The sequence below is a fragment of the Amphiprion ocellaris genome, chromosome 11 (genome assembly GCF_022539595.1).
Source record: "Amphiprion ocellaris isolate individual 3 ecotype Okinawa chromosome 11, ASM2253959v1, whole genome shotgun sequence".
Lineage (NCBI taxonomy): Eukaryota > Metazoa > Chordata > Actinopteri > Pomacentridae > Amphiprion > Amphiprion ocellaris.
Window position 1 is genome coordinate 30,077,753 of NC_072776.1, and position 24,771 is coordinate 30,102,523.

At 38.0% G+C, this 24,771-nt stretch overlaps 1 protein-coding gene across 1 annotated transcript; it reads left to right on the forward strand.

Annotated features, from left to right (window-relative positions):
- The first annotated feature begins 723 nt into the window (after positions 1 to 723).
- efhc2 (EF-hand domain (C-terminal) containing 2) lies at positions 724 to 23,185 on the forward strand. The gene is made up of 15 exons (XM_023263141.3): positions 724 to 854; positions 2,555 to 2,743; positions 2,941 to 3,091; positions 3,236 to 3,459; positions 5,714 to 5,965; positions 7,475 to 7,582; positions 10,271 to 10,409; positions 11,709 to 11,883; positions 11,995 to 12,137; positions 12,589 to 12,785; positions 12,947 to 13,080; positions 13,956 to 14,150; positions 15,048 to 15,140; positions 16,557 to 16,656; positions 18,508 to 23,185. The coding sequence occupies exons 1-15, from the start codon at positions 813 to 815 to the stop codon at positions 18,634 to 18,636; spliced, it is 2,271 nt and encodes a 756-aa protein (XP_023118909.2). The 5' UTR covers positions 724 to 812; the 3' UTR covers positions 18,637 to 23,185.
- Positions 23,186 to 24,771: the final 1,586 nt, after the last annotated feature.

The window sequence follows — 24,771 nt, forward strand, 5'->3', positions numbered from 1 at the left end:
TGTGACTTTTAGGGACAATTTCACAAAAATATGAGCAATCTAATAACAGGCACTTTGAAAGGTAATCATATTAATACCGACGTTAGTGATGTCAAAGCAGGGATATTGCTTTGCTAAAACAACAAAAAAGTAATTTTTTGATTATAGCTGGTTAAGAATGAGAACTGTTCTGCAAGTATGAAAATTCTACTTAAGTAGAAGTACACAAGTATTAGCAGTAAAATGTGGTTAGTCTATTTCAGTAAAAGTCCTCATTTGGTCCCTCTGACTTATATGTGCGATCATTAGATTATTCTATTATTTTTCTCTGAAATGTAGTGGAAGTATGAAAGAGCATAAAATGGAAATACTCAAACTACATGAAAATGGTGACTGCACTTAGTTACGTTCCACAGCTGGTGTTTTTACTCATTATGTAAAATCTTTGATGCCTTAGAGTAATTTTTAAAATCTGAATTCAATTTTACTTTCATTTGTAGTAGCCTACAGATTTTTAATACCACTGTTAAAGAGTAAATGTGCCTTTTTTTTTATTTTAGTTTGCAGATAAAATAACTTAAGGGATATTTTTCTGGACCCATGTTGAACAAAAAAGTGTCCAGCTGTTTCATTAAAGCACACTGAAGTGTTTTGAGACACTTATCTGCTGACATATTAATATTTTATCGGCTCTTCCTGTTTCCAACGTTGCTAAGAGACGCTGCCCCACACAAAACGCTTCCATGGCAACCAATGACAGACCGTTGAAACTTCACGGCTGCTGAATTGTGTGATAGAAAATAATAATTGACCCGTTTTAAAATAATATTGTCATGGCGTTGCCATTTCTACCGGGTTATTCTCCCAATTCACGGGTAAGTTAACTAGATGTCATGCCTGTTTAGCCCAAATGTTCTGAGTTAAGCTGGCAAGCAAAGTTAAACATGTAGCATTTTAGCTAGGGACAAGTTGACACAGATATCCGTTAGTGGTGAGCAGTTAAACCATAAAACAGCTTATAGTCAGAAGTCTGGCTGTAGAGGAGATAAGATAAACCTTCTCATGCTTTTAGTAGTTTTTATGGGCTTTGTAATACAAAAAAAGAGTAGCCCAAAGAAGCAATTTATGACTTTGCAGGCTAATGCTACCTGAATACACTTTATTGTGTCATTTTTGGTAACAGGCAGCAGTTAATCATTTTCTAAAGACTTTTAACTTAGAAGATATGTGTGATGTTTGGAAGAATTATTTAGATCCTTTACTTATTCAAAATTTTAATACAGCAACGTAAAAATACTTCATTGTGAGTAAAAGTCTCGTTTGAAAAATCCTACATAATTAAAAGCATGTAAGTATTAGCAGCAAATTGAAATAATATATGAAATTAAAAGCACTAGGCACTGCTTTTTGTGTGATGTAAGAGTCCCAAAAGGTTGTAAACTGGTAAAATTTTTGACTGTTTCGTATTTTAACATAATTGTATTTTCCACTGTCTAAAATCTGTATGTGTAAAGCAGCTAAAGCTATCAGATAAATGTATTTGAGCATAAAGTACAATATTTCTCCTGAAATGGTGAAGACGAAGTATAATGTAGCCAAAAATGAAAATTAAGGACAAGTATTACACATTTATACTCAATGACAGTACTTGAGTAGTTGTATTTAGTTACTTTCCACCCACTAACTGGTCAGATAAAACAAACAGTTAGTGGCCGTTATTTTAAGGTACTTGGGATGAACATTTTTCATCATTTTGTAAAAGTTTTTAAACCAAACAATTAATTGCTTAATTTAAAAAAAAAAAAAAAGCACAAAATAATTAAACTATTCCAATAGCTTCTCTTATTGTCACTGAAGCAATAGCCATAATATCTGTGGTGCAAAAAAGTCTAAATAAAGACTTTTGTTGAAGAGGTACAAGGGAAACAATCACAATATCTCTAAATCTGTAATGAAAACAGATGCTGCAAAGCCTCCTAGCTGTAGGAGCCATCTGTTGTGTAATTTACTTATGTGTTTCTGTGTAGTACTTTAATTTTACACTTACATAGAGTGCTTAAGTAAATATTATTGAGCTACTTTCCACCACTACTACTTTACGGTAGTTTTGGTAAACATTTTTAATAATTTTCTGGCCATTTCTAAATCAAATGATGAGTCAGTTTGTTAAGAAAAAATAACCCAGGTTAATTAATAACTGTTCCAATGGCTTCTCTAATTTTGAATTCAAAAATAAGAGCTCTCCTGAAGCAATTGTCAAAATATCTGCTGTGCAAAAAAAGTCACAATGAAGACTTTTGTTCAAGAGAAACATTTAATGAAGTCTTGTGTATTTTTACAAATTGTACTTGAGTAAATGTACGTAGTCACTTCCCAGCAGTGGCCTTATGCCCACAGAACATTAGCTAATTCAACGTATATCATTAATTAACGTATTTATTGTGTTTTTTCTTGATCAGTATTTATTGATATTTAAACATGATTATATGGGTGTAGGAGTGCTTATTGTATTCTGTAGAAAATCCATCACCTTTTGTAGAAACTGCTCAGAGATTATTGTTTTTTTGTACCAAAGCTGGGGAAGGAAAGATTCCACAAATCCCAACATTTTAACTATAACAACGGAGTCCCATTGCTGGTGGGGTCTGAGAAGCCAGGCATCGGAGGAGAGCCTCTGGTGGGCCAGAAGATTAAACCAAAACATTCTGTGTATCCTAAAGGACAGGGCAGTAGCATGCCATCATGGGTGGCCTTCGACAAAAAGGTGAGTTGAAATTTATTAGTTTCACCTTTACAGTGATCCACATATACTACAGAAGTAAATATCAAACATGCAACACAGCTTGTATTTTGTATTTACTATTAGATTAAGCAGATTTTTTGTCACATTCAAACAGCACAGGGAGTGAAACGCAAATAATCATTCTGCATTAACGCCAATATGCCTCTTTGTCTCTGCAGACTCTGTGTTTTGAAGCGTACTTCCAGGAAAATGTTACTGATGCACAAAACGAGACCTACAGAATCCGAAAGTGTAAGATCTACTTCTACCTGGAAGACGACACCATACAGGTGGTGGAGCCAGAGTTCAAGAACTGTGGCATCCCTCAAGGTGTCCAAACTCTCCTGAAGAATGTGGCTTCAGTTATAATATATTGGTTTTTGTGTCTTTTCCTGCATTAGCAGCTTACTGAGATGTGATGAGCCATTCTGTGACTGTTGCTTGGCACCGCTATGACTGTGATCCATGTTTCAGGAACTCTTATTTGTCGCCACCGCATCCCACTGCCTCCACCAAACAACGACCAGTTCTACAACGTTTACCATTTCAACCTCAACCAACAGATGGTGCTGTACTCTCGCACATTCACTCTGACCAACTGTGACCCTTTCACCAGGAACTTTCTCACTAGACTCGGGGTGATCTTGAATGATCCAGCCCCTGTACCTGAGGACCCCTACAGCAGCCTCCGGGAGCAGGTAGGCTTCACAGTCACACCACTGTTCTGGCATTTACATTTTAATGTTCTGTGTGTAGAATCAAAAACTGCAACAAAATAGAAAAAACAACAAGAGCACCAAAAGCAAGAATAAACGGTTATGCTCTACCAAGCAATGGTAAAATCTTGTGGCATGCACAATAAACAATTATTTTCACTGTAAATCTACTTTTTTATTTTTACAAATATCTGATTCATAATTTGGTCTTTGACATACACTACCAGCCAAAAGTCTGGACACACCTTCTCATTCAATGTATTTTATTTGAATTATTTTCTGTATTGTAGATCAATACTGAAGATTAACACTTTGTTTACAACATAATTTCTATGTGTATTCTTTTATAGTTTTGATGTCTTCAGTATTAATCCACAATGTAGCAAATAATTAAATAAAAACCATTGAATGAGAAGGTGTGTCCAAACCTTTGAATAGTAGTGTGAGAGCTTCAAAATTATGCTTAAAACAAACCCTTTGTGTCAAAAATAATCATTTCAATAGCTGAGAAACTCTAAAACTATGCTTGTAGACATGTTTCTTTTTATATTAGTTAGTATTTCATGCAACCATTTTTCCATGGTTGGAGACCTAATTACATCCATACGTATTTTACCATACTTTGATTTGTCATTAGTGTTTTTCTTTACATAATTAACAGAGAGCACAGTACTCGGCCAAGGCTGCTCATTTCCCCATCTGGCATTGTCAGAAATGCAGCATTTGCTTGTTAGTTATTGATGATCAGAAATCACAGTAACATAGAATGTAGCCATTTACTATAGATGTACCCACAAACAAAATGACCTTGCGCTGAGCACAGGTGTGTGTTATATGCATGTGTACATTATGTATGGATACCAAATCGCGTGACCTAAATATGTAGCAGGCGGTGGGAATAAATAGGACTCATAAACACCCCACAATTTAATCAATTGTTTCTTTTACCATTTCCGACGGATAAGTCCTGATAAGTCCACAGCGGTGGATTTGTAGTAGGATCACAATCATGTGATCGTCAGCAGGCAGCTGACTTGGCATTCACCTGTTGTCATGGTTACAGTGACACCGTGCCGTTATCTCGCAATAACAATCCTTAACAAATCTGTGGATCCAGATTATAAGCCGCATCACTGCCAAAATTGAATGAGGCGGTCCTTGTGTCATTTCTGACCTTCTCTGAAAATTTCATCCAAATCTGTTAATCTGTTTTTTGAGTAATGTGCACGGACAGACAGATTCACAGATTCATGTATGCCGATTGTCACATATCTCCGCCATGTTCCTTGCCAGAGTAAGATCATTTTTACCATAAACTGATGTAGAACCAGATTCACCAGAATGCAGGAAATTAACCCACTGAACCCCAAGTAGAATCTTGGAACTTTTTACTCCTCTCTCATTTTTATTCACTGTGGCCTCATTTTTCCTTACAATAGAAAGTCCTGAATCTCTATGAAAAAGAACAAACTACAAGTAGAGAAAACTCAGAAAAATCTTTTTTTTGCAGCATGACACAGACATAAATCATTAAAAAAAGAAAAAAAATAGTTTTTCTGATTGTTATTATTATTGAAAAAAAATGGGGACTACTACTAAAGGTATTTTACTACTTTAATTTGCTTCCATATTTGTCTCCTATCTGCTCCATCCAAACACAGCTTGTAGTTCAACCGAAAAACCTCAGGATTTTTTTGTTTCTGTCACAGTACAGATGGTTGTATCTGAGTCACTATTCTCTTTTACACCCAGGAGAACACTATTTTTTTGTTTTTTACAGAATCTGGTTAATGCAAACACTTCATTTTTGGCAAATTTAATTAATTTATTTATGTAACCAGGTAAGTGAGTTAGTTGAGAACTGATTCTCATTTTTAATAACGACCTGGCCAAGAGGTGGCATACAAACAAGATGAACAACAAAAACAGATTACATGTTGAAATGAGACATGTAGAATAAAGTCATTTTGATTAAATATCACAATTTTAAGCTTAAATTTGGTTTATTGTCTGACAGTACTGCACGTCATAGACGGCAAGTTCATGGACCATTGAAAAATTCCAAACCTGACTATTCTCTGCTTTTTAACAACTGATAAATAGTCTAGTTTTGAGGATTTTTTTAAAGACAACATGCCTTTCACATCTGCCAGCAGGTTGGATGTTTCAGATTATTGAAATGATCACTAGCTTTCCTATCTTTATGCAGGAATATGATCTTATTTCTCTCTTTCAGCTTGATAAAAATATGAATCCACTTCGACCCTACGAGAGATGCGACACGCTGAAGCAGTTCCTGGACAATGACCGCAAAGTCCTGCGCTTCTGCTGCTTGTGGGACGACACGGAGAGCGTCTTTGGTGACCCACGTGAGCTCGTACTGTACTACTTCCTGGCTGACGACACCATTGAGATCCACGAGGTGTTCTACCCAAACTCCGGAAGAGATGCTTCGCCCAAATTCCTACGCCGTGGCAAACTACCAAAGGTAAAGCATCATGATTAAAGCTGTTAACAGAGTGGAGAGAGGAGGAAGGAGAAGTTATGGAAACCCCTGAATGCTTTAGAGCAGCGGTGTCAAGCTTATTTTAGTTCAGGGGCCACATTCAGCCCAATTTGATCTCAAGTTGGCCGGACCAGTAAAATTTACAGCATAATAATGTATAGATTACGACAACTCCTAATTTTCCCTTTGTTTTAGTGCAAAAAAGTGCATTCTGAAAATGTTCACATTTAATGAACTATCTTTTTCAAAACATTATGAACAACCTGAAATTTCTTCAGATAAATTCAATTTCAGCAACATTATGCTTCAGTTTATCATTGACACATTACAACTTACAGATCACAGTAGAGTTTCTACAAAGACACAAAACATTTATTCACAGGTATTTGGAACTGAATGATATGGTATTTTACTTTATGATCAAAATGACAAAAATCAGACAAAAAAAGACAAAAAACCCCAACAAAAACGAGATAAAATATTACAAAAATCGGACTCAAATTGACAAAAATGAGAAACAGAACAACAAAAAATGAGACAAACGGCACAAAACAAAACAAAAAAGAGATGAAAAATTACACAAATGACAAAAATGAGTTAAAAAAAATTGCCCAAATGATGAGACAAAAAAGACAGAAGTGAGAAACAAAATGACAAAAAGTAGTGAGACAAAAATGAAACAGAACCACAAAAACGAGAAACATAACAAAAACATGAGAAAAACAACAAAAAACGACAATAACAAGACAAAATATTAGAAAAATGAGACATAAAGCAACAAAAGAACAATGAGCAATATAGTATTTTACTTTATGATCAGTAAATAGCCAGATTGGACCCTCTGACAGGCCGGTTTCGGTCCACGGGCCGCATGTTTGACACCTCTGCTTGTAGAGTGAAGATTCTAGACAGCAGAAGTTACATAAGAGACATTTGGTTTGTTTAGTTCTGCCGGTTAGCATGTTTTACATTCATAGATGGTTATTCCAAACCTGAAGGCTTGCATCGCGTCTCTTTCTGGCTGGGTGGCTTCTCTCCCTCATTCTCCCACCATCCCTCCCTTCACTGAGACCTCATTCAGTCTGACAGGACTGCTGCAGCCTCCAGTCTCCCTCAAGCATTCTGGCTTTCTCCTCCAGTTGCCGACTGAAGCCTAATTCATGTTGAAAGATAGCCAGGCCTCAATCATGTGTGTGTGTCTGTGTGTGTGTGTCTTTTCAGTCCAGTAATTTTGTTTTCTCCGATGCCTTTTACTAAATGTCAGCCCTAAAGGTTGACCACAAATCCACCATCCACTGGCGAATCACCCCGTCCTTAATGACAGATGGCTTCTTTACTTTGTCTCTTCATTCGGCCTCATTTACTCCATATTTTCTTTCTCACCAGGTGTGTGCATCTAGGTTTGCATCAAGAGCAGTAGTCAGTTTTGCACATAGTGTTGTTTTTTTTTGCAGCATTTCTTGCCTGTGATGGTTCGTTATTTGTCTGCAGCGTCCTCCGGCCCAAATGAAGCAGCCTGGAGAGATCACAGAGCGCACAGTTCTCAATGTGTTTGCCTCCAAGAATCAGGGGGAACGCTACATGCTGGACAACCTCCAAGTATGTCTCTGCCACGCTCACACTGCAGACATGTTTCCTCTACTCTACTCCATCCCTGAAGCAAAAATACGGCTTTTCACTCCACTGTATTTGTCTGACAGCTTTAGTTACTTTTTATGTTACAGTTTTTCATTACCTCCATGCCTTCTGAATGTTTGCATTCTAAAATAGAAGATGTGGAAGACAGAATCAGGTCCTTTACTTGAGTACATTTACCAGAACAGCACTGTAAAAATACTACATTTTAAAGTATTAGCAGCAAAATGTAGTTACAGTATTAAAGTCTTGGTTTGGTTCCTCTGACTGATATGTTAATATATTTGACATTTAATTATTGATAGTAAAGCATAAGTGTATCAGCTTCATGTTGTAGCCGCTGCACGTTTGAACTACTTTACATTCAGTTTTATATTCAGGGACTCTGAGGTCTCCAAACCTGATTAATAGGAGAAGGAAGAAAGAAAAAGTTCTGATACACAAATCTGTTCTCTGTTTTCCTCTAATCTTTGATTTTTGGTGAGATATTGAATCATTTGGACATTTATTGAAAAACAACCATGTGAGAAGTTTAGAGGGAAAAAACACTTTTTCCTAAATAGAAATATGAGCTACTTTAAAGTACTTTAGATTCACTGTTTTGTTCAGACACAGCAGATACATCTGAGGGCTCCAAACATGATGCATTGAAGAGGAAAGAAGAACAAACAAACTTCTGATACACAAATCTGTTTCCAGTTTCTCTCTAATCTTTCTGCTGAGATACTGGATCATTGGAACATTTATTGTAATGTGAGATGGAAAAATTAATATTTGTTCAAGCTACTAACGACTCAGACATGTGAAACGTGAGTCCGATTACACGCTGCTGTTTGAAAGAAACCAAAAGGCTTGAAAACCACTTGTTTAATCTTTAACAAGGTTTTGTATTTTAAAAGCAAAAATCATCATTTGGTAAATACTCCAGTACATTTGTCTTGACAGCTTCGGGTGTTTTTCAGATTATATTTATTCATACCCCTCCTGTCCAGTGGAAGCCATGTATCTCCACATTTGGTGATGATTTTTAATGTTTACATTAACCCCTTGATGCCTGAATTTATTTATAATTAAATAAAAAAATGTTTTTGTGTTTTTGCTTTCCAGTTGATGCTAAAATAAGGGAAGATTGTTCATTTGTCTATTACACATAGAACAGATATATAATAATAACAAAGGATATATAATAATTAGGTCCCACGCCGACCGTCCTACGAGAAACCAGTTCTTGCAAAAGTTTCCAAGGTACATATTGAATATGAACAAACCGGCATTGGGGGAATGGATACACTATCTCGACTGCAGTCTGAATGAAAGTGGTATGTTGCGAATTTGCGACAATAGGCATCAAGGGGTTAAATTTAACACTTCAGTTTTCATTTGTGTGTTAAGATAACACTTTTGAAGCTAAATAAACTATCTGGAACTTCTCATATTGGCTAGAAAATGTCACAAAGCCTAGAATCTGTGAAAACCTGATGTCACACAAGAATGCTGCCACAGCTTCTTCTCAGCATTGAAGGTGAAATCTGAAGCAGATGCTTTATTGCTGCCATGCATATGCCCATAGTTTTGGAGTATCTTCATTAATTCATTTGTGTAACGTTTGGGACCCACAAACTTTAGAAAAAGAGTCTATTTCTGCACAAATTTGTCATTGAAAGTCAACGTTTTAGTCAAATGGACATTTCTTAATATATATATATATATATATATATATATATATATATATATATATATATATATATATACATATATACAGGTAATCTCACTGAGTCAAGGGGTCTCATTCTCAAGACAGACCTGTCCTCAAATAACATAACAAAACAACATTAATTCACTGACAGACAACACTGAGAGACCTGTACTAGACAATATAACACAGTTAGACAGACAGGTTCATGACAAAACACAAATAGACATCAAAATGGATGTGCAAAAGCACCAAGCAATAAAGTTAAAAAGTAGAAACACAAAGAACAAGTCCTAAGAGATGATATTTCCATAGTATTTGAGGCATTTGAAGTCCCCCAGGGGAATCAAATTGACAGCATCAGACTCTGCTGTAGTGAGTTCCAGGTTGAGGGAGCAATATTTTTCAAAAAGTGACACAGGGCTTAAATACAGCCCCGAATATTGCTCATATTTGCATGATAGTCCACAGCTGGCTTGAAAGTGTGTCCTACAGATTCAGCTCCAATGTCTTGAAAAAAAAAAAACCATTAAGTCAGCAGGACAAATACATCAGTGGAAAAGTCCTTGTGACCGAGACATTGACTCTTTAATTAGTCAATGCAGAAGTGACATTGGATTTCCTGCACATACCTGATGAAGGTCTAGCACTGAAATGTTACATTCATAAATTAATGATTACAAGCTAGACAGTCTGCAGGAGTCTGTTTTTGTACCTTGACACAGAGGACCAAGTAAATGGCATGCATGTTTCCTTGTTCACATACTTTAGACCATCAGGTGAGCTTCTGGTACCAGAACATCATTTCTACTGAAACTGAGCATTCAAGTCTGACTCTGCATTAACAGCACTGCCATCTAAATCTAAATGATACACATGTAAACTCAAAATTCAATGTTAAATCTCTAAATTCAACATTCAACAACTGTTAAATGTGTATTTTTACCTCTTGCCTGCAGACAGGAGCCGTGCATGAGGAGTTCTATAAGGACCATGACCTGGTTATCGGTGGGGAGGTGAACGTGTGGGGCAGGAGAGTGATCATCACCGACTGTGACGACTTCACCAAAGACTACTATCGCTCCAATTACGGCATCGGTAACCACCACTGTTCTGTTTCCAATTCACCCTCACCCCACCTGGTCGAGGCAGGTGGTTCTGCCGGACTCACCCAGTGTGTGTTCTTAGGAAATGTTTGGATTTGTTGGGTTTTCTCTTTATAACTTTAAGTGTCTTAACCTTAACTTTCAAATTACTCAGGTCATTTCACAGCATATATAATATTGTAGGGTATCTATGTTAATATTTAACTTGGTCTGGTAAATTTACTATAATAAATAATATTGTCAGGCGTGAATATTGAAATATGTTAAGTACATTTGTATTTTGTATAATATTGTAAGACCTAAACGTAAATATTTAACTTGTTCAATTAAATTTGTTTTAAATAGTGTTTTTTATCTAATAATATTATATATATATATGGTGCTAATCTTAATATTTAGAATTTGTTAGGTGAAGTCGTAATGTTAATCTTATTTCTCAGTTAGAAATCACTTTGTTATAAATGTGCTCCATAAATAGTGGCGTCTTGACATGACAACTTTGATTTTTAGTTTGAATGTTTGTACTGTTTTTTCAGACAAAATATGCAGCTTTAATAATGTCAAAATATTTAAAGGGAACACTTAAACATTTGATTGTGTGATTTACAGAAAAAAAAAACTATCTTATGCAGCAGCATTATTCACATATACAGCTGATTTTTTTTTTTATGAGTTTTTCTTTTCCAGTGGCAGTTTTTCTTTCATTTTGCATTTCACCCATTGATCTTCAGTTGTCTGTTGCATTGCATAATTTTGAACACTTGGGGGCAGTAAGAGCAAACATGACTGAGGGCTGTTCCCTTCCTATAAAACTGATTCCTTACATCAGTGACACCCTTGCTGGGTGGATGAAGTACAGTATTTCTATGTACAGAGTTAGTACAGGTGAAGTATTCTGTGTTCTCTCCATCACTGCTTGGCTTATGAATATTGAACCAGTGACATCAGATATTCAGGCCTCCAGTGTTGGTGTGTTTCTATACATGGACAGCTACCAGCACTGGGGGCCACAGGAGGCTCAGCACTCCTTAGCAGGAGAAACCCAAGCTGGTCCTGGATGTGTCTGCCACCCTAGGCAGGTTCTGGGGGTTTTGCTGCATTAGTCACAGTATAAAGCAGGCGGAGCCCCGCTGACAGGCCATAGTGATGGAGGGTCCTGTCTGACTCTGAGCAGTCAGAGGTCAGCTCAGGGATGGATTACCTGCCTCCTTCTGATCATTTTAGCTCTCCTCCTGGGTTTCTTTCTTCTTTTAAGTGTTTTGTCTTTTCTTTTTCTGCTCGTTCCTCTCAGAGGACTTCACCCCAGTGCAGTACAAAGCTCCCCCAGACCCGATCCCTCAGAAGCCCCCCAGGCTTGTGCCCCCCTACAACGGCTTTGGCTCAGAGGAGGACTCGCTGAGCTCCTGCCAGGGCCTGCTACTCAGGCCCCCACGGAAAGATTTCAACAAATTTATGGAAAAGGACAGGTCGGATGAGTTGTAGTCACAGTCACAATCAAATTACACACTGAAATATTTGTGTGTCAGTGTGTGTTAGCGGTGGCCTCCAACTCTAGTCGTGTACATGTGTCGCTGCAGTTGCGGCATGGAGAGTAACGTGCTGAATTTCCGAGCCAAGATGGTGACCAGTGATGCAGTCGACAGAGAGCGGGAGTTCATCATCTCCTTCTACCTGTGCGATGACTCCATCAGTGTGTTGGAACCTCCACAGCGGAACTCAGGTAAAAACGTCTGGAGCACAGCTGCACCGAGCCACTCCCAGGACCCCAGATACAAATCTATGACTCTCATGGTAAACATTAACTTTGTCAGATTGAGTTTCCAGCTCCAAAATCTTTTGAAAACTGTTGAAACAGATGATGTTGAGTTCTTAGACCTACATTTCCATTGATGCAAATCAATATTTAATGGTAGTTTTTAACGGTGCCAGATGAATGCTAAACCACTGGGTCAGGCACTTTTCAGCATGGCTGCAAAATGATACCCAACCGTTTAAAATGATGTAAAATAAAACAATATGAGTGGAACTTTAACTCAATTGAGCAACAAGACTGTTGCCAACATGTTGTAAAAATAAAATTAGTGCATTTAAAATGTGGACCAAGAACAAAGATACTTATCAGTATAGTTAATTTTCATTGAAATTTCACATTTTCTTCCCTCGTGCTGTAGGTGTGCTCGGTGGTAAGTTTCTGGAGCGAGGCCGAGTGAAGAAGCCAGGCCAGGAGCTGTTTAAGAAGGAGCTGTCTGAGTACTTCACAGCTCAGGATCTGTATGTTGGAGCTATCCTCTGCATCAGCGGTAAAAACTTCCAGCTTGTGGCTGCTGATGAATACACCTTCAACTACATGGAGAAGCATGCCGAGGAGGTATGAAGGGAGCTGAGGGAAGAATGTTTGTTTCCTAAGGTTGTGGTATCACAGGCTTGTTTTCAGTTGCGGTTTTGGCACTGAGACGTGAAACAGTCATATTTTCCTTTGGAATGCTACACATGATTAAAGAGTGCGTGTTTGTGTGTTATTATCAAAAGTTTCCCAAAGCCAACATGGGCAGCATCCTCAGCAAGCTACGGTCTGTCCCGGAGGAGAAGCAGAGTGAGATCAGGAAGTTTGTGGCTCTCAGTGATCCCACCAGCACTGGCTTCATCGCATATGAGTCATTCAGGTCCAGTAATACAGCAAAAACAGTTCACTCCTCACCTCACAATAATACATACTGACATAAATGATCAGAGCCTGCTCAGCTGGAGAAAAACTCAGATCTACTGTAGAAGTATTTAGGATCTGATCATGACGTGCAATTGCAGTATCATGATCATTATCCACCATATCAACATGTGTACAACCACAAGGAACTAATAAAATAGGTGGCAGGGAGCCTTAATAGCAGCTGTACTGAGCCAAAGAAAATCTTGGTCAATTTAATTTTTATCCACTCTTCAACCAATCAGTTGATCACACAGAAACTAATCTGAATTGGTATCTGTAGATTAACTGAACTAATCACAATGCACTGATTGCCTTATTAGCCTGAATGAATTCTAATACTACATAAGCAGCTAGTATTTACAGCATACTAAATCATTTTAACCTGGTTGTTTTACACTAAGGTGATCTAGCAGACTGGGAGCAGACCAGATGCTGATATTCATATTATTTCTGAAAATATATCAACTGGTGATTCTGCACAAGAATTACAGAGAAATATAACACAGACGAGTTAACTCGTGTTTTTTAGATGATCTGACATGTTGGTTGTTAAGCTGTGACACTTAAACTAATGTTGACACCCCGCTTTTTGTCACAAAATGCAGCCACAACGACAATTTCTTTGCCTTTGTGTCAACTTTGTGTAAATGTTGTCGACTTGGACACTGCAGTGCTTGTAAAAAAACCAACATCCTTGTCAGGAAGCAAATATTACTGAGCAATTTTGTCAGCTTTGGAGGGTGCAAATAAAACAAGAATAGCAGGCAAATTCTTCAAAGTTGTGCGATATGTGGTGAACTTATGTCTCATCATTTATGTGCGTGTCTGCAGGAACCTGCTGATGGATCTGGACTGCGGTCTGTCGGAGCACGAGGTTCTGGTTCTGTGCCGACGTTTCTCCGAGCGCACGCAGCCCGACGTGGACGCGGGCCTGATGCTAGCTGTAGCCCAGGACTTCCTCAGAAAGAAGCACTTTGAGGAGATCCCTGACATGGCCAGAGCATTCACACACCGCGATCGACACAAGTGAGCGTCACACACACATACTGTACCACACACACACACACACACACACAGATGTTTGCTTAAGACAAAAACACTGTTGAAACAGAAACACACCCACACACACACCCACACACACAAACAGACAGGCAGATAGCGTCACAACAAGACATCAATCGTGCAGCCAGTGGCCCCATATCTCAGAGCAGCGATTAGTTCCAGCAATGCGAGAGTGGAGCATTGGAACCAGATGGACCCTGAAGACCTGTATGGCATGCAGCTCTGCAGTTCACACACACACCCACACTGTGTCTGCCTCTGTCTGTGTGTCTTTCTGCTCTACTTTTTGTGGATAAAGTCACATGTTTGAAGCGCCTACAGCTCCTCATCCACAGGACAAGACCTTTAACCCGCCTTTAGCTGAAATGGATAACGCTAAGCTGACCTGTCCCTGTGTACGACTCTGTTGACACCCTCAGTTAGCGTCAGATTGTTCATCAGCGTCCCTGTAATGAAGATGGCATGACAAGAATGAGCCTCTGGACTGTCTGGCATCACAGTGGAAAAAAACTGTGGTCTTAGAGGACAAGCATCCTCTGTGTCACGCACACACACATTGTCTGTATACAATATGAGTTTGAGACATTTTTTCCATAAATAATGGCTCCATGTTTATCTGAATAGGAATGGTAGTTTTTTTAAAAAGACAACAAAGGCCGGCTCATGTTGCTGCTGGTGGCACATTTTCTATGATGTCATGTATTGGCCATCAAACAGCTTGTTTTTTTTCTTTGAGCTGCATTCAGATATCTCACCACAAACAGGCATGCGGCCAGCGTGAGTCCACACCAGAGTTTGCAAACTGCAGTTTTGTTTTTTTTCTTCTTAAGCCTGTGTTTTTCTGCTCCTCTTTGTCTCTAGCGCTGGCCGCCTCCCCACCAAAGAGACAAGGACCGTTTGTAAAGCCTTCCAGCTCCCCCTGCCAGAGAACCTGCTCGGAGGTCTGCTCAGCAAGTAAGAGCCCACTAATCACCGCACACTTCAGGTCCCACAACAGTTTCAGGAAGGCTCTGAATGATTCATTTTCACTGATTGTAAAGTATAGTGGCAATTCTATGCCCAGAATTATTCTTGGCATAGCTGAAAATTGTCTTAACCATCATTCAGACTAAATACCACTAAAAATGATACATTAGAAGTAGTGCATAATAGCTTCATTTAAAGAGCCCATATTCTGCTTTTTAGGTTTCTCTCTTTTTCCTTCAGAGTGTTACACAGCTGCTTTTTTGTGCATATAAAAGCCCCAAGTCCACACCAAACAAAGTCCTTCCAAGAAAATTCTTCTCCTTACCTGTCTGAAATGCCTCATTTGAAATACAGGCTTGTCTTCCATTACTTATCTACATCATTGTGTAACATATTTGCATAATGCCCAGCTAGCAGCTAGTCTGACCCTCAAACAAAGAATGAGCAACTGCCTCAAAGTCTGACATTATTTCCCCATGAAAGCTGCTGCGGCAGGAGCTATAGCCCTCTATTCATAAATAAGAAGTTAGTGTAGATAACTAGCATTACCTACTTTTTGTTGGGACAGCTGACCAACCATAACTGTCTGGGTTTTTCGGGAGCAAAGCCTTAACTCAAGACACTACAGGCAAAAACATTTTTTTCATGTATTCACAATTTTGATGATATTTTACTCATTCCATTACATGTCTTCTCTCAGACTAATGTAAAGAAAGCATCTCAAATACAGATTCTAGCGTTTATTTGACTACACTTTGTCTATTTGCACCTAGAAATTTCAACTGTAGTACGCATCTCTAAAGGCTGTTTTCACAAAATTAGTTTTTCCTCAAACTGGAGTCAGAAATGTCCACTTTAGTACCATTTGAATAAACACACAGAGGGATTTGTATATAGATCAGTCATAATCTAATATGTAGAACATTTTAATCATAAAGCAATGGCAAACACTGTCTACAGTAATTTCTGATTTATGAGATGATAAAAAGAGAAATCCCCAAAAAGATATAGTCTAATACGCCCCAAAAATTTTAAAATGTTGAGATTTGTTGCAAATTAGGATATTTTTAGATATACATGTAATACCTTACGAGAATAATTTTGTATTAATGCAAAAAAATCATTGTATTAATCAACCGGGGAACCTAAATGATGATTCATTGTCGGTTAAAGACGTTATCCTATTCACCTGTTTCACCCTCAAAGAGACAGAAGCTGAAGAGGTGCTACTGTAATATATAGTGTGGGAGAAATAATGTGTTTTTTGAACAATAAAACTGTAGACATATTCTAGTAGACCACAAAAATAAATGTATGAATCTGTGATTGAGCTCAATATAGGCTCTTGAATCTTGATTTGGAATTATGGTAACAGTTTCTGTCCTGGATCCATGTCTGCTTTAGGTTTTCAGATGGAGATGAGATTGACTATCATGCCTTCCTTGCTGGTATTAACTGGATAGAGAATCCTGCTCCACCAGTGATGCCCAGTGACGTCTTAAAGGTAAGACAGAGGAATGACAGCAATACACACAAAACAGGTCAAGTTTAGAGAGAAAATGGAGGGGAAATCAACTTACTTTTAGTGGGAGTCAATCAGAAAGACACAGTAAGTGATTTTCACAGTGTGTGCACAGATTTTTAAATAGGTGTAAGTGAAAATCAATCTACATTTTAATCCTACCTGTGATGACTCAGGGGATAAGTGAGCCAACGGCAGAATCAAGTGAGTGGGAAGGAGCAGTCAAATGGACTAGAGGACAATTTATTGTTGAGGGTGACACACTCGCACAGAGGTGGTCGGCAAGGAGAGAAGCAGCTTCTTTGTTCGTTTTTCTTGCATTTGTATCTTCTCTGTGTAATGCTTATTTGACATGATTGGCCACGACCAGATCTAAGCAGAAACAGGTGAACAAAACAGATATCCGGCCTACGTGACAACAAAGGGAGGTTTGTGTGGACAGAATCTGTGTGTGTGTTGGGATTGACGGTGTGTATGTCGATACAGTCCTTGCCTAATGTTCCTTGCCATGGTCTCCAGCTGCTGTTTGCCTCTCTGGGTTCTAAGTCAAAACTAGTCGCTCAGTCTCTGCTCAGCTACTCTGCCCTCTGATCTAAAGCAGCTTGAAAGTAAACTATGAAAAAGATAGAGAACAGCCACGGCACCTTGTGTATCATCAGCCATTTTTAATCTCAGGATGTCTGAGCGTATCAGCTTCATATATGAATTAACACCCTGCCCACTTTTGTGTAAAAGTTATAACAGGAATCTTTTAAAATTCACTTTCAACACGGTACAAACCTGAGCTAAATGCTGTCACATTAATGGATGGACACGCACAAGCAACAGTATTTTGAGTTGATTAAAGGGGTTTGGGGAATATTTTTCCACATTTCAGTACCAAGCGATACAATTTTCTGCCAAAACATAAAAAATACAAACTGACAACTAAACTGTCAGTGAAAATACAATTTTACTACAAGAGTCCGTAACAGGTCAGTATAATGAAACTCACCAATAATTAAGGTAATCAAGGTTTAGTTTACTTTGTTGCTTCCAGGTGTTTAAGACTCTTTCCTCTGAGTGGGCGCTACGACTGAGAATGAATATTGTCATATGGATGTCATCAAGGCTGGACTCTGATCAAACACATAAAGTTTGAGGCAGATTGGAGCATGTACAGGGTAGTTAGACAGCACTTCCTGTTTCATAGTGAAACATCAAAATTCCGGGGTCTGTCATAGCCACACCCTTTGACTTTTGCGGAAGGTTTTGAAAGGTTTTGACCACTAAGGCCTGTTGAATATACTGCCCAAATTTGAGGTCTCTTGGACTTAACACCTATGAGGGGCTTGTTCTTGTAAATGACCAAAGATGATCCAAAATCTCATAATTAATTCAAAATTACTAACTTCCTGTTGGGTTTTGGGTATGGCTGCAAGACAGTTCTTTGTGGGCCCTGATGTGTTACATATGCTTACCAAATTTCGTAGATGTAGGTGAAACATGCTACTGGAGCCCATTTTTACAAATATTGCAGGGGGCGCCGCTGAGCCGTTTTACCACAGACATGCAAGTCCCATAAAATATCAAATGTTTCGCCAGTTCAGATGTGTGCGCCAATTTTGATGTGTTTTCAAGTATATTTAGGCTGTAGTTCCTTGCATTCCAAGTTGTTTCTTACACTTTCAGTGCTCGGACCATAATAAAAGAATGATAAAGAAGTGATTTATCACAAATAAAGTACAATATTAAAAATAGTCAAGTCCGGGTGGAAACAAAAGGAGCACTGACTAAGTAAATATTTGAATGTTGTCAGAGTTGTGTAGTGATGTGTTTTCCTGTTGTCTCCAGTTTTGTGTAAATGTGGGGTTTGACGCCAACGGAGCTACAGTGAAAAATGTCAACTACACCGCCCTTCTGCAGGACGTGTTCAGCTTTCCCTCCAACAACGCCGACCCAACAACCGCCACCTCAACATAGACGCACAACAGGAGGTGACAACTGCTTAATGTCACCACAAGCTCCTCCATTAAAGAACATGTTGCATCGACTAACCGGCGTCTGTGATTCCATCCTGCTGGAGATGAGTAAAGCCATAGGGGATGGGATGTGTGTGAATAATCTGTAAGTTTGTTTTCTTCTTTTTGAAAAATTTGGCAGTAATGGTTCAACTAACACAATCCATTTTAGTGGAAAATTGGTGCTTCAGGGGAGAAATGTTTCGAGAACACAGATGCTTTTTGATGTGTGTGTTTATATGAGATGGTGTGAATCCAGCCAAGACATCTAAAAAAAAACATGACGCATTAAAGCAGAACCACATTCCAGCTCTGGCCAGACATTGTAACTCTTCTCACACACGAAATACACAACAGTGTTTGTCATTCTGTTAAAGTGGCAACATTCTGTCATTGAGACACAGCTCACTTTTACACAGCTTCATTCAGACATCACGGTGATGAAAAAGAGTCAACATACTGCATTCTATTTGTCTTTACATGCAATATTGGACAGACTATTATCAAAATCACACAAAAAAACTAAACTAAGCTAATAGCAAGATCATTAAACTGTCTAAATACCTAATATCCATGTTTATGATTTCCCAAACACTAAAATTCTGTCCATGTGTGATTGTAATTGAGCTGTTATTTTTCCAGCAGTAAAACAAAAATAACCCAACAGCTGTGATCAAGCTCAGGACCGAGGACGGCCGCTAAGAAAAAAATAATAATATACCTGTAGTTAATAAACTGTTACTCTGTGTGACAGCTCACCTGTCTGAGCTGAAGAAAAGTTCACAATGTGACCTGCTGTTTGATTCTGATCCATCCTGTCTCCTTGTCATGGATCATCTAGAATTCTTAGTAATTAATGAAGTCATTGCTGTTGTACATGAATGTGTCAGATCCACATGTGGATCCTGCTGTCATCTGAAGCTGCAGATATTTACTGAACTCCTTTAAAAACTCATACAAACGGCTGGAAGCAAGAAACTAAACATCGGCTCCTGATAGTCAAAACCTTGATTACATTCATTTTTGGCGAATCTCATTAGTTTGACCTGTTAGAGCTTTATTTTTATGGATTTGTCAGTTTATAATAGATGTTGACCTGAAGGGCAAAGTTAATATTTTGTGATTTTAAGCACACAAACAGTTTTTTGCTCTCTGTGATGTTTTTATGTCTATATTGGTGCTGAAATGTAGAAAAGGCCTTCCCCATATATTGCTTCACACAACTTTACTTCACTTCTGTCAGGGTGTTTATTTACACATGATGCTGACAAATGCAGATGCTGTCAGATTAACAGAAAACAGTGCATGCCTGAAGGAGCTTTTGACCACAGGATGTTGTACTCTCTTCCGGCACTACGATGCAAGTCAGGGATGTCAAACTCATTTCAGTTCAGGGGCTACATTCAGCCCAAATTGATCTCAAGTGGGCCGGACCAGTAAAATCACAGCATAATAACTGATAAATAAATAACCACAACTCCAAATTTTTCCTTTGTTTTAGTGCAAAAAAAGTTCACAGTTAAGGAACTATCTTATTACAAAACATTACGAACAGCTTGACATTTCTTAAGAAAAATAAATTTAGCTTTAAGAATATTATGCCTCAGTTTAGCACATTACAACTTACAGATCACAGTGTGTCTGCAAAGGCACAAAACATTTAGTGACAGGTATCTATATAATATTTTACTTTATGATCAAAATGACAAGTCAGACAAAAAACAACAAAAACAAGACAAAATATTACAAAAATGAGACACAAAATAACAAAAACGAGACATAAAATGGCAAAAGCGAGAAACAAAATGACAAAAAATGTGACAAACGACATGAAACAAAAGAAAAAAGAGACCAAAAAACTAGACATAAAAGTTACAAAGCGACAAAAAAATGGACATGTGACAAAAATGAGACAAAACATGACACAAATGACACAAATGAGACAAAAAATGACAAAAGCTAGAAACAAAATGACAAATAAATAGACTGACAACACAAGCGAGACAAAAAATACAAAACGACAAATAAAGCAAAACGCAAATTGACAAAAATAAGACAAAAAACAAAAGCGAGACAAAAAGGAAACACAAAACGGCAAAAAAAAAACGAGAAACAAAATGACAAAAACACGAGACAAATGACAAAAGTCAGACAAACAAAGAAAAAACAACAAAAGCAAGACAAATATTACAAAAATAAGACACAAAATTACAAAAGAACAATGAGCAATATCGTATTTTACTTTATGATCAAAACAACTTGTCATGGTCGAGAAATTATTTTAAATTTATAGTTTTACAAATTTACAATCTGCAGTTAATGTCTTCTCTGTAATTTTTACACTTTACAAAGTTGTCCCACGGGCCAGATTGGACGCTCTGGCCAGCCGGTTTTGGCCCGCGGGCCGCATGTTTGACACCCCTGCTCTAAGTTGATAAAGATTGCAATTGCCACTGGGATGAATGTTATACATATCCACATACACGACCATTCGAAAGTTTGGGGTCACCAAGACAATTTCATGTTTTCCATGAAAGCTCACACTTTTATTCATGTGCTAACATAACTGCAAAAGGGTTTTCTAATCATTAATTAGCCTTTCAACACCATTAGCTAACACAATGTAGCATTAGAACACAGGAGTGATGGTTGCTGGAAATGTTCCTCTGTACCCCTATGGAGATATTCCATTAAAAATCAGCTGTTTCCAGCTAAAATACATACTGTAGTCATTTACCACATTAGCAGTGTCTAGACTGGATTTCTGATTCATTTAATGCCATCCTCATTGAAAAAAACTGCTTTTCTTTCAAAAATAAGGACATTTCTAAGTGACCCTAAACTTTTAAATGGCAGTGTAGATCCTGCTGCTGTCTGATGCTGCACATATTTATTAAACTCAGAGGAAAAACTCCTAAACAACTGGAACCAACAAACTGAACTTCAGCTCCTGTTAGCCAAAACCTGGATTATGTTGATAATTGGAGAGTCTCATTAATCTGACCTGTTACAGATTGAAATGTAGAAAAAGCCTTCCCAAATTACTACACACAACTTGAAGTACATCGCTTGTGCCTGGGTGTTTATTCAGATATGAGGCCAACACGTTAACAGAAAACAGTGTTTGTCTGGAAGGAGCTTTTTGGATACAGACTATTTTTTACTTTCTTCAGGCATTATGATGTAAGTTGATAAAGTTTGAAATTGGCGCTGGGATGAATGTTATGTATCCACATAGATGCTGCAGGTATTTAATAAACTCTGAGGAAAGACTCCTAAACAGCTGAAAGCAGCAAACTAACTTTGACTCCTGTTGATGTTTGTCAAAACTTGGATTACATTCATTATTAGGGATTCTTCTGACTCTGTGATAAATCACTTCTTTATCATTCTTTTATTATGGTCCGAGCACTGAAAGTGTAAGAAACTGTTATGATTCTGCTCCTGCTCCTGTTCCTTCTCCCTCTTTCTCCCTCTTTCTTTCTTCCTCCTTGATTTTCTGCATCTATTTTGACCTGTCCCTTTGGCTCCCTCTGTCTGTCATCTCTTTCCCTCTTGTCTCTCGTCCCTGTCTCTTGCTTTCCCTTCTCACCTGTCTACACTCACCTGATTACTACACCTGACTCACATTTCAGTAATCAGCTCACCTGCCCGCAAGATCTCCTGTTCACTATTTAAACCCTGCTCATTCATTCACTCCCTGCCGGATCATCGACCCACATACCCTCAAAGAATCACATCCCCCCCAGAGATTTTGCTCCCCTTTTTGGGTCCTGTTTTCTCCACTGAACCCTGCTACCTCTCGACTGCCTCAGCCCCCATGGATTCTGCTCCTCTCCCCCTGGATTCCCTGAGTTTGCTTCCCTGCCCCTTCCGTCTAGTTTTTCCCCTGATTTGTGAGTACTCTGTTTAGTGTAGTTTTAGTGTTTGGGTTTTTTCCTTTAGACTTTGGTGTTGGATTTGATAGTTTTGTTTGGTTTTGCATATTTCATATGTAGCTAGATTTGGTTTTCCCCTCAACCCTGGTTCCTGTTGTATTGTCTTAGCTTGTTTGGTTAAAATAAAGTCCTGGATTCTCTGACCCCCCATAACAGAAACGCTGTTTTGTGTCAACATTGGTGCTGAAATGTGGAAAAAGCCTTTCTTAAATCACTTCCCACAACTTGAATACATGACTTGTGTGTGTGTTTACCTGTTAATGTGACTGCATGCATTTCAAACTTGTGTTGCAGGTGATATGTAAGTGTTATCAGGTCCAACTTAGTGAGGCTGTTTTGCCACTTTTACAGAAAAGTGAGCTGTTATCTTTATGTAGATGTGCTGCTTTATAAGTTGGTAACGGCTTAAATTGCCACTGATGTGAATCATATATGCATTATGTCGACCATATTCTGGTAAAATGTACAGATCATCCATACTGTCAAAGCAGATGTACATGGAAACAAATGACTCCAAATCTAGAAAGTGTTTCTCACATCCCAAGGTGGAAAAATAAATGATAAAACGAGTTATTTGATGTTCTTTTTATTATCTGTTATTGCTCTTCAGCACCTGTGTGAGATTCCTTGAGGCTTAGTGCAGCATCAGTAGCTCATTGGTGGTGATAGTTATGGGATTTATTCTCTTCTACAGAATCTACAGAGGAGAATATTCGGAGAGCTTAGGAGGAGAGAGCTCTGCAGAGGTCTAATTTACGAGGAACTCCACGCTCATTTTGCATTTGGCTGTCTGTGTGTGGCCGTGTCGGAACATAAAAAGGCACAGGTTGTTCAGTTTGAGGCGCCACTGTAATCAGAGCCTGCGTAGCAAATTATAGTAAGGGGATAAGTCAAACATTAGGTAATCAACCACCCAATCCCCTCCATGTAACCACACATGCACTCACAGCGCCGCTCCCCCTTCACAGCGAGCACAGAAACAGTGCCTTACATCACCCGGGGCATTATCAGGTCCTCTCCGTATGCTTTCACACATACTAAAATATTAGCCTCCCCAGTCACCCTCCACCAAAACACAAAGGGTGACGTCGGCGGTGGCAGGGAGCTTCCTGAGCACATACTTGGCCTTTTTTTGCCTTCTGAAGCATGCCGTGGAAGAGGGAGGAATTTCCACACCATCCCTCTCCTCTCTGCTCATCCAGCGCTGCTTTTCTTCCATCAGTCACTTTCTCTTTGCACCAACACATCCTGTTTTCTGTCCCATCATGCTTCATGTGGCTACAGCAACCTGAATGAACTGCCTCTTTATCAGTGTGGGAAATTTAGTCATAACACACACGCTGTAAAAAATAAATAAAAAAATCTGCCAGCAACAACACAAAAAAAAGTAAAAAAAAAAAACAGTTCAACATGTTCAATAACTGTAAAACCAGTAAAAATTACAGCAAATATTTTAAAAGTGATTTAAATATAGTAAAACTGTGTAATTTCACTGTCACACATTGCAAAAAAAACCAAATTAATATTTGTAAACATAATGTTGCTTGATGTAGACATTATTCAAAGTTGTTGCTGGCTTTTTCATACAGTCATCATGTAAATTCATACATTTTTTATGTGATTTTACTCAATATTATCTGTAAACTCACAAAATTGTAAAATAGTAAATCTGTAAAATAACAATTAAAAAATTTATCCACCACTTTTCAGTCCTCAGTATACATAGTTTTTTTCCTGGAAAATGATGTTTCATAATTTTTAAATACTGAATCTACACATTTTTCTTGAAAAATAATGGCAATTATCTGTAAAATAATATGGTTTAAATCCAGTAAAAAAGTGCAATTCTACGATCAAAGAACAAATTACCATCTATGAAAATACAGATTTTTTTTATTACAGTCAACATTAAAAAATAATTTTTTTGTCTGTGATTTTACTAAATATTATCTGTAATTTAACAAAATGGGTGACATCTGTAAAATTAAGATTTTTGATGTGAAAATTATTAATAGTTTTGGCCTATTTTTTTGTTTGTTTTTTTACTGTCAACATTTATACTTTTTGTCTGTGATTTTACTAGATATTATCTGTAATGTAACAAAACAGATCAGTTCTGTAAAATACCACTTTCAAAATATTTACCTTCAAGTTTTTCT

What these genes read in the sequence shown, in the direction of transcription:
- efhc2 (XM_023263141.3), top strand. Translation starts at nt 813, where the DNA reads ATGGCGTTGCCATTTCTACCGGGTTATTCTCCCAATTCACGG. An exon ending in TCGCTCCAATTACGGCATCG is followed by an intron (nt 10,410 to 11,708) that starts GTAACCACCACT and finishes CGTTCCTCTCAG; the next exon opens with AGGACTTCACCCCAGTGCAG. An exon ending in ACACACCGCGATCGACACAA is followed by an intron (nt 14,151 to 15,047) that starts GTGAGCGTCACA and finishes CTTTGTCTCTAG; the next exon opens with CGCTGGCCGCCTCCCCACCA.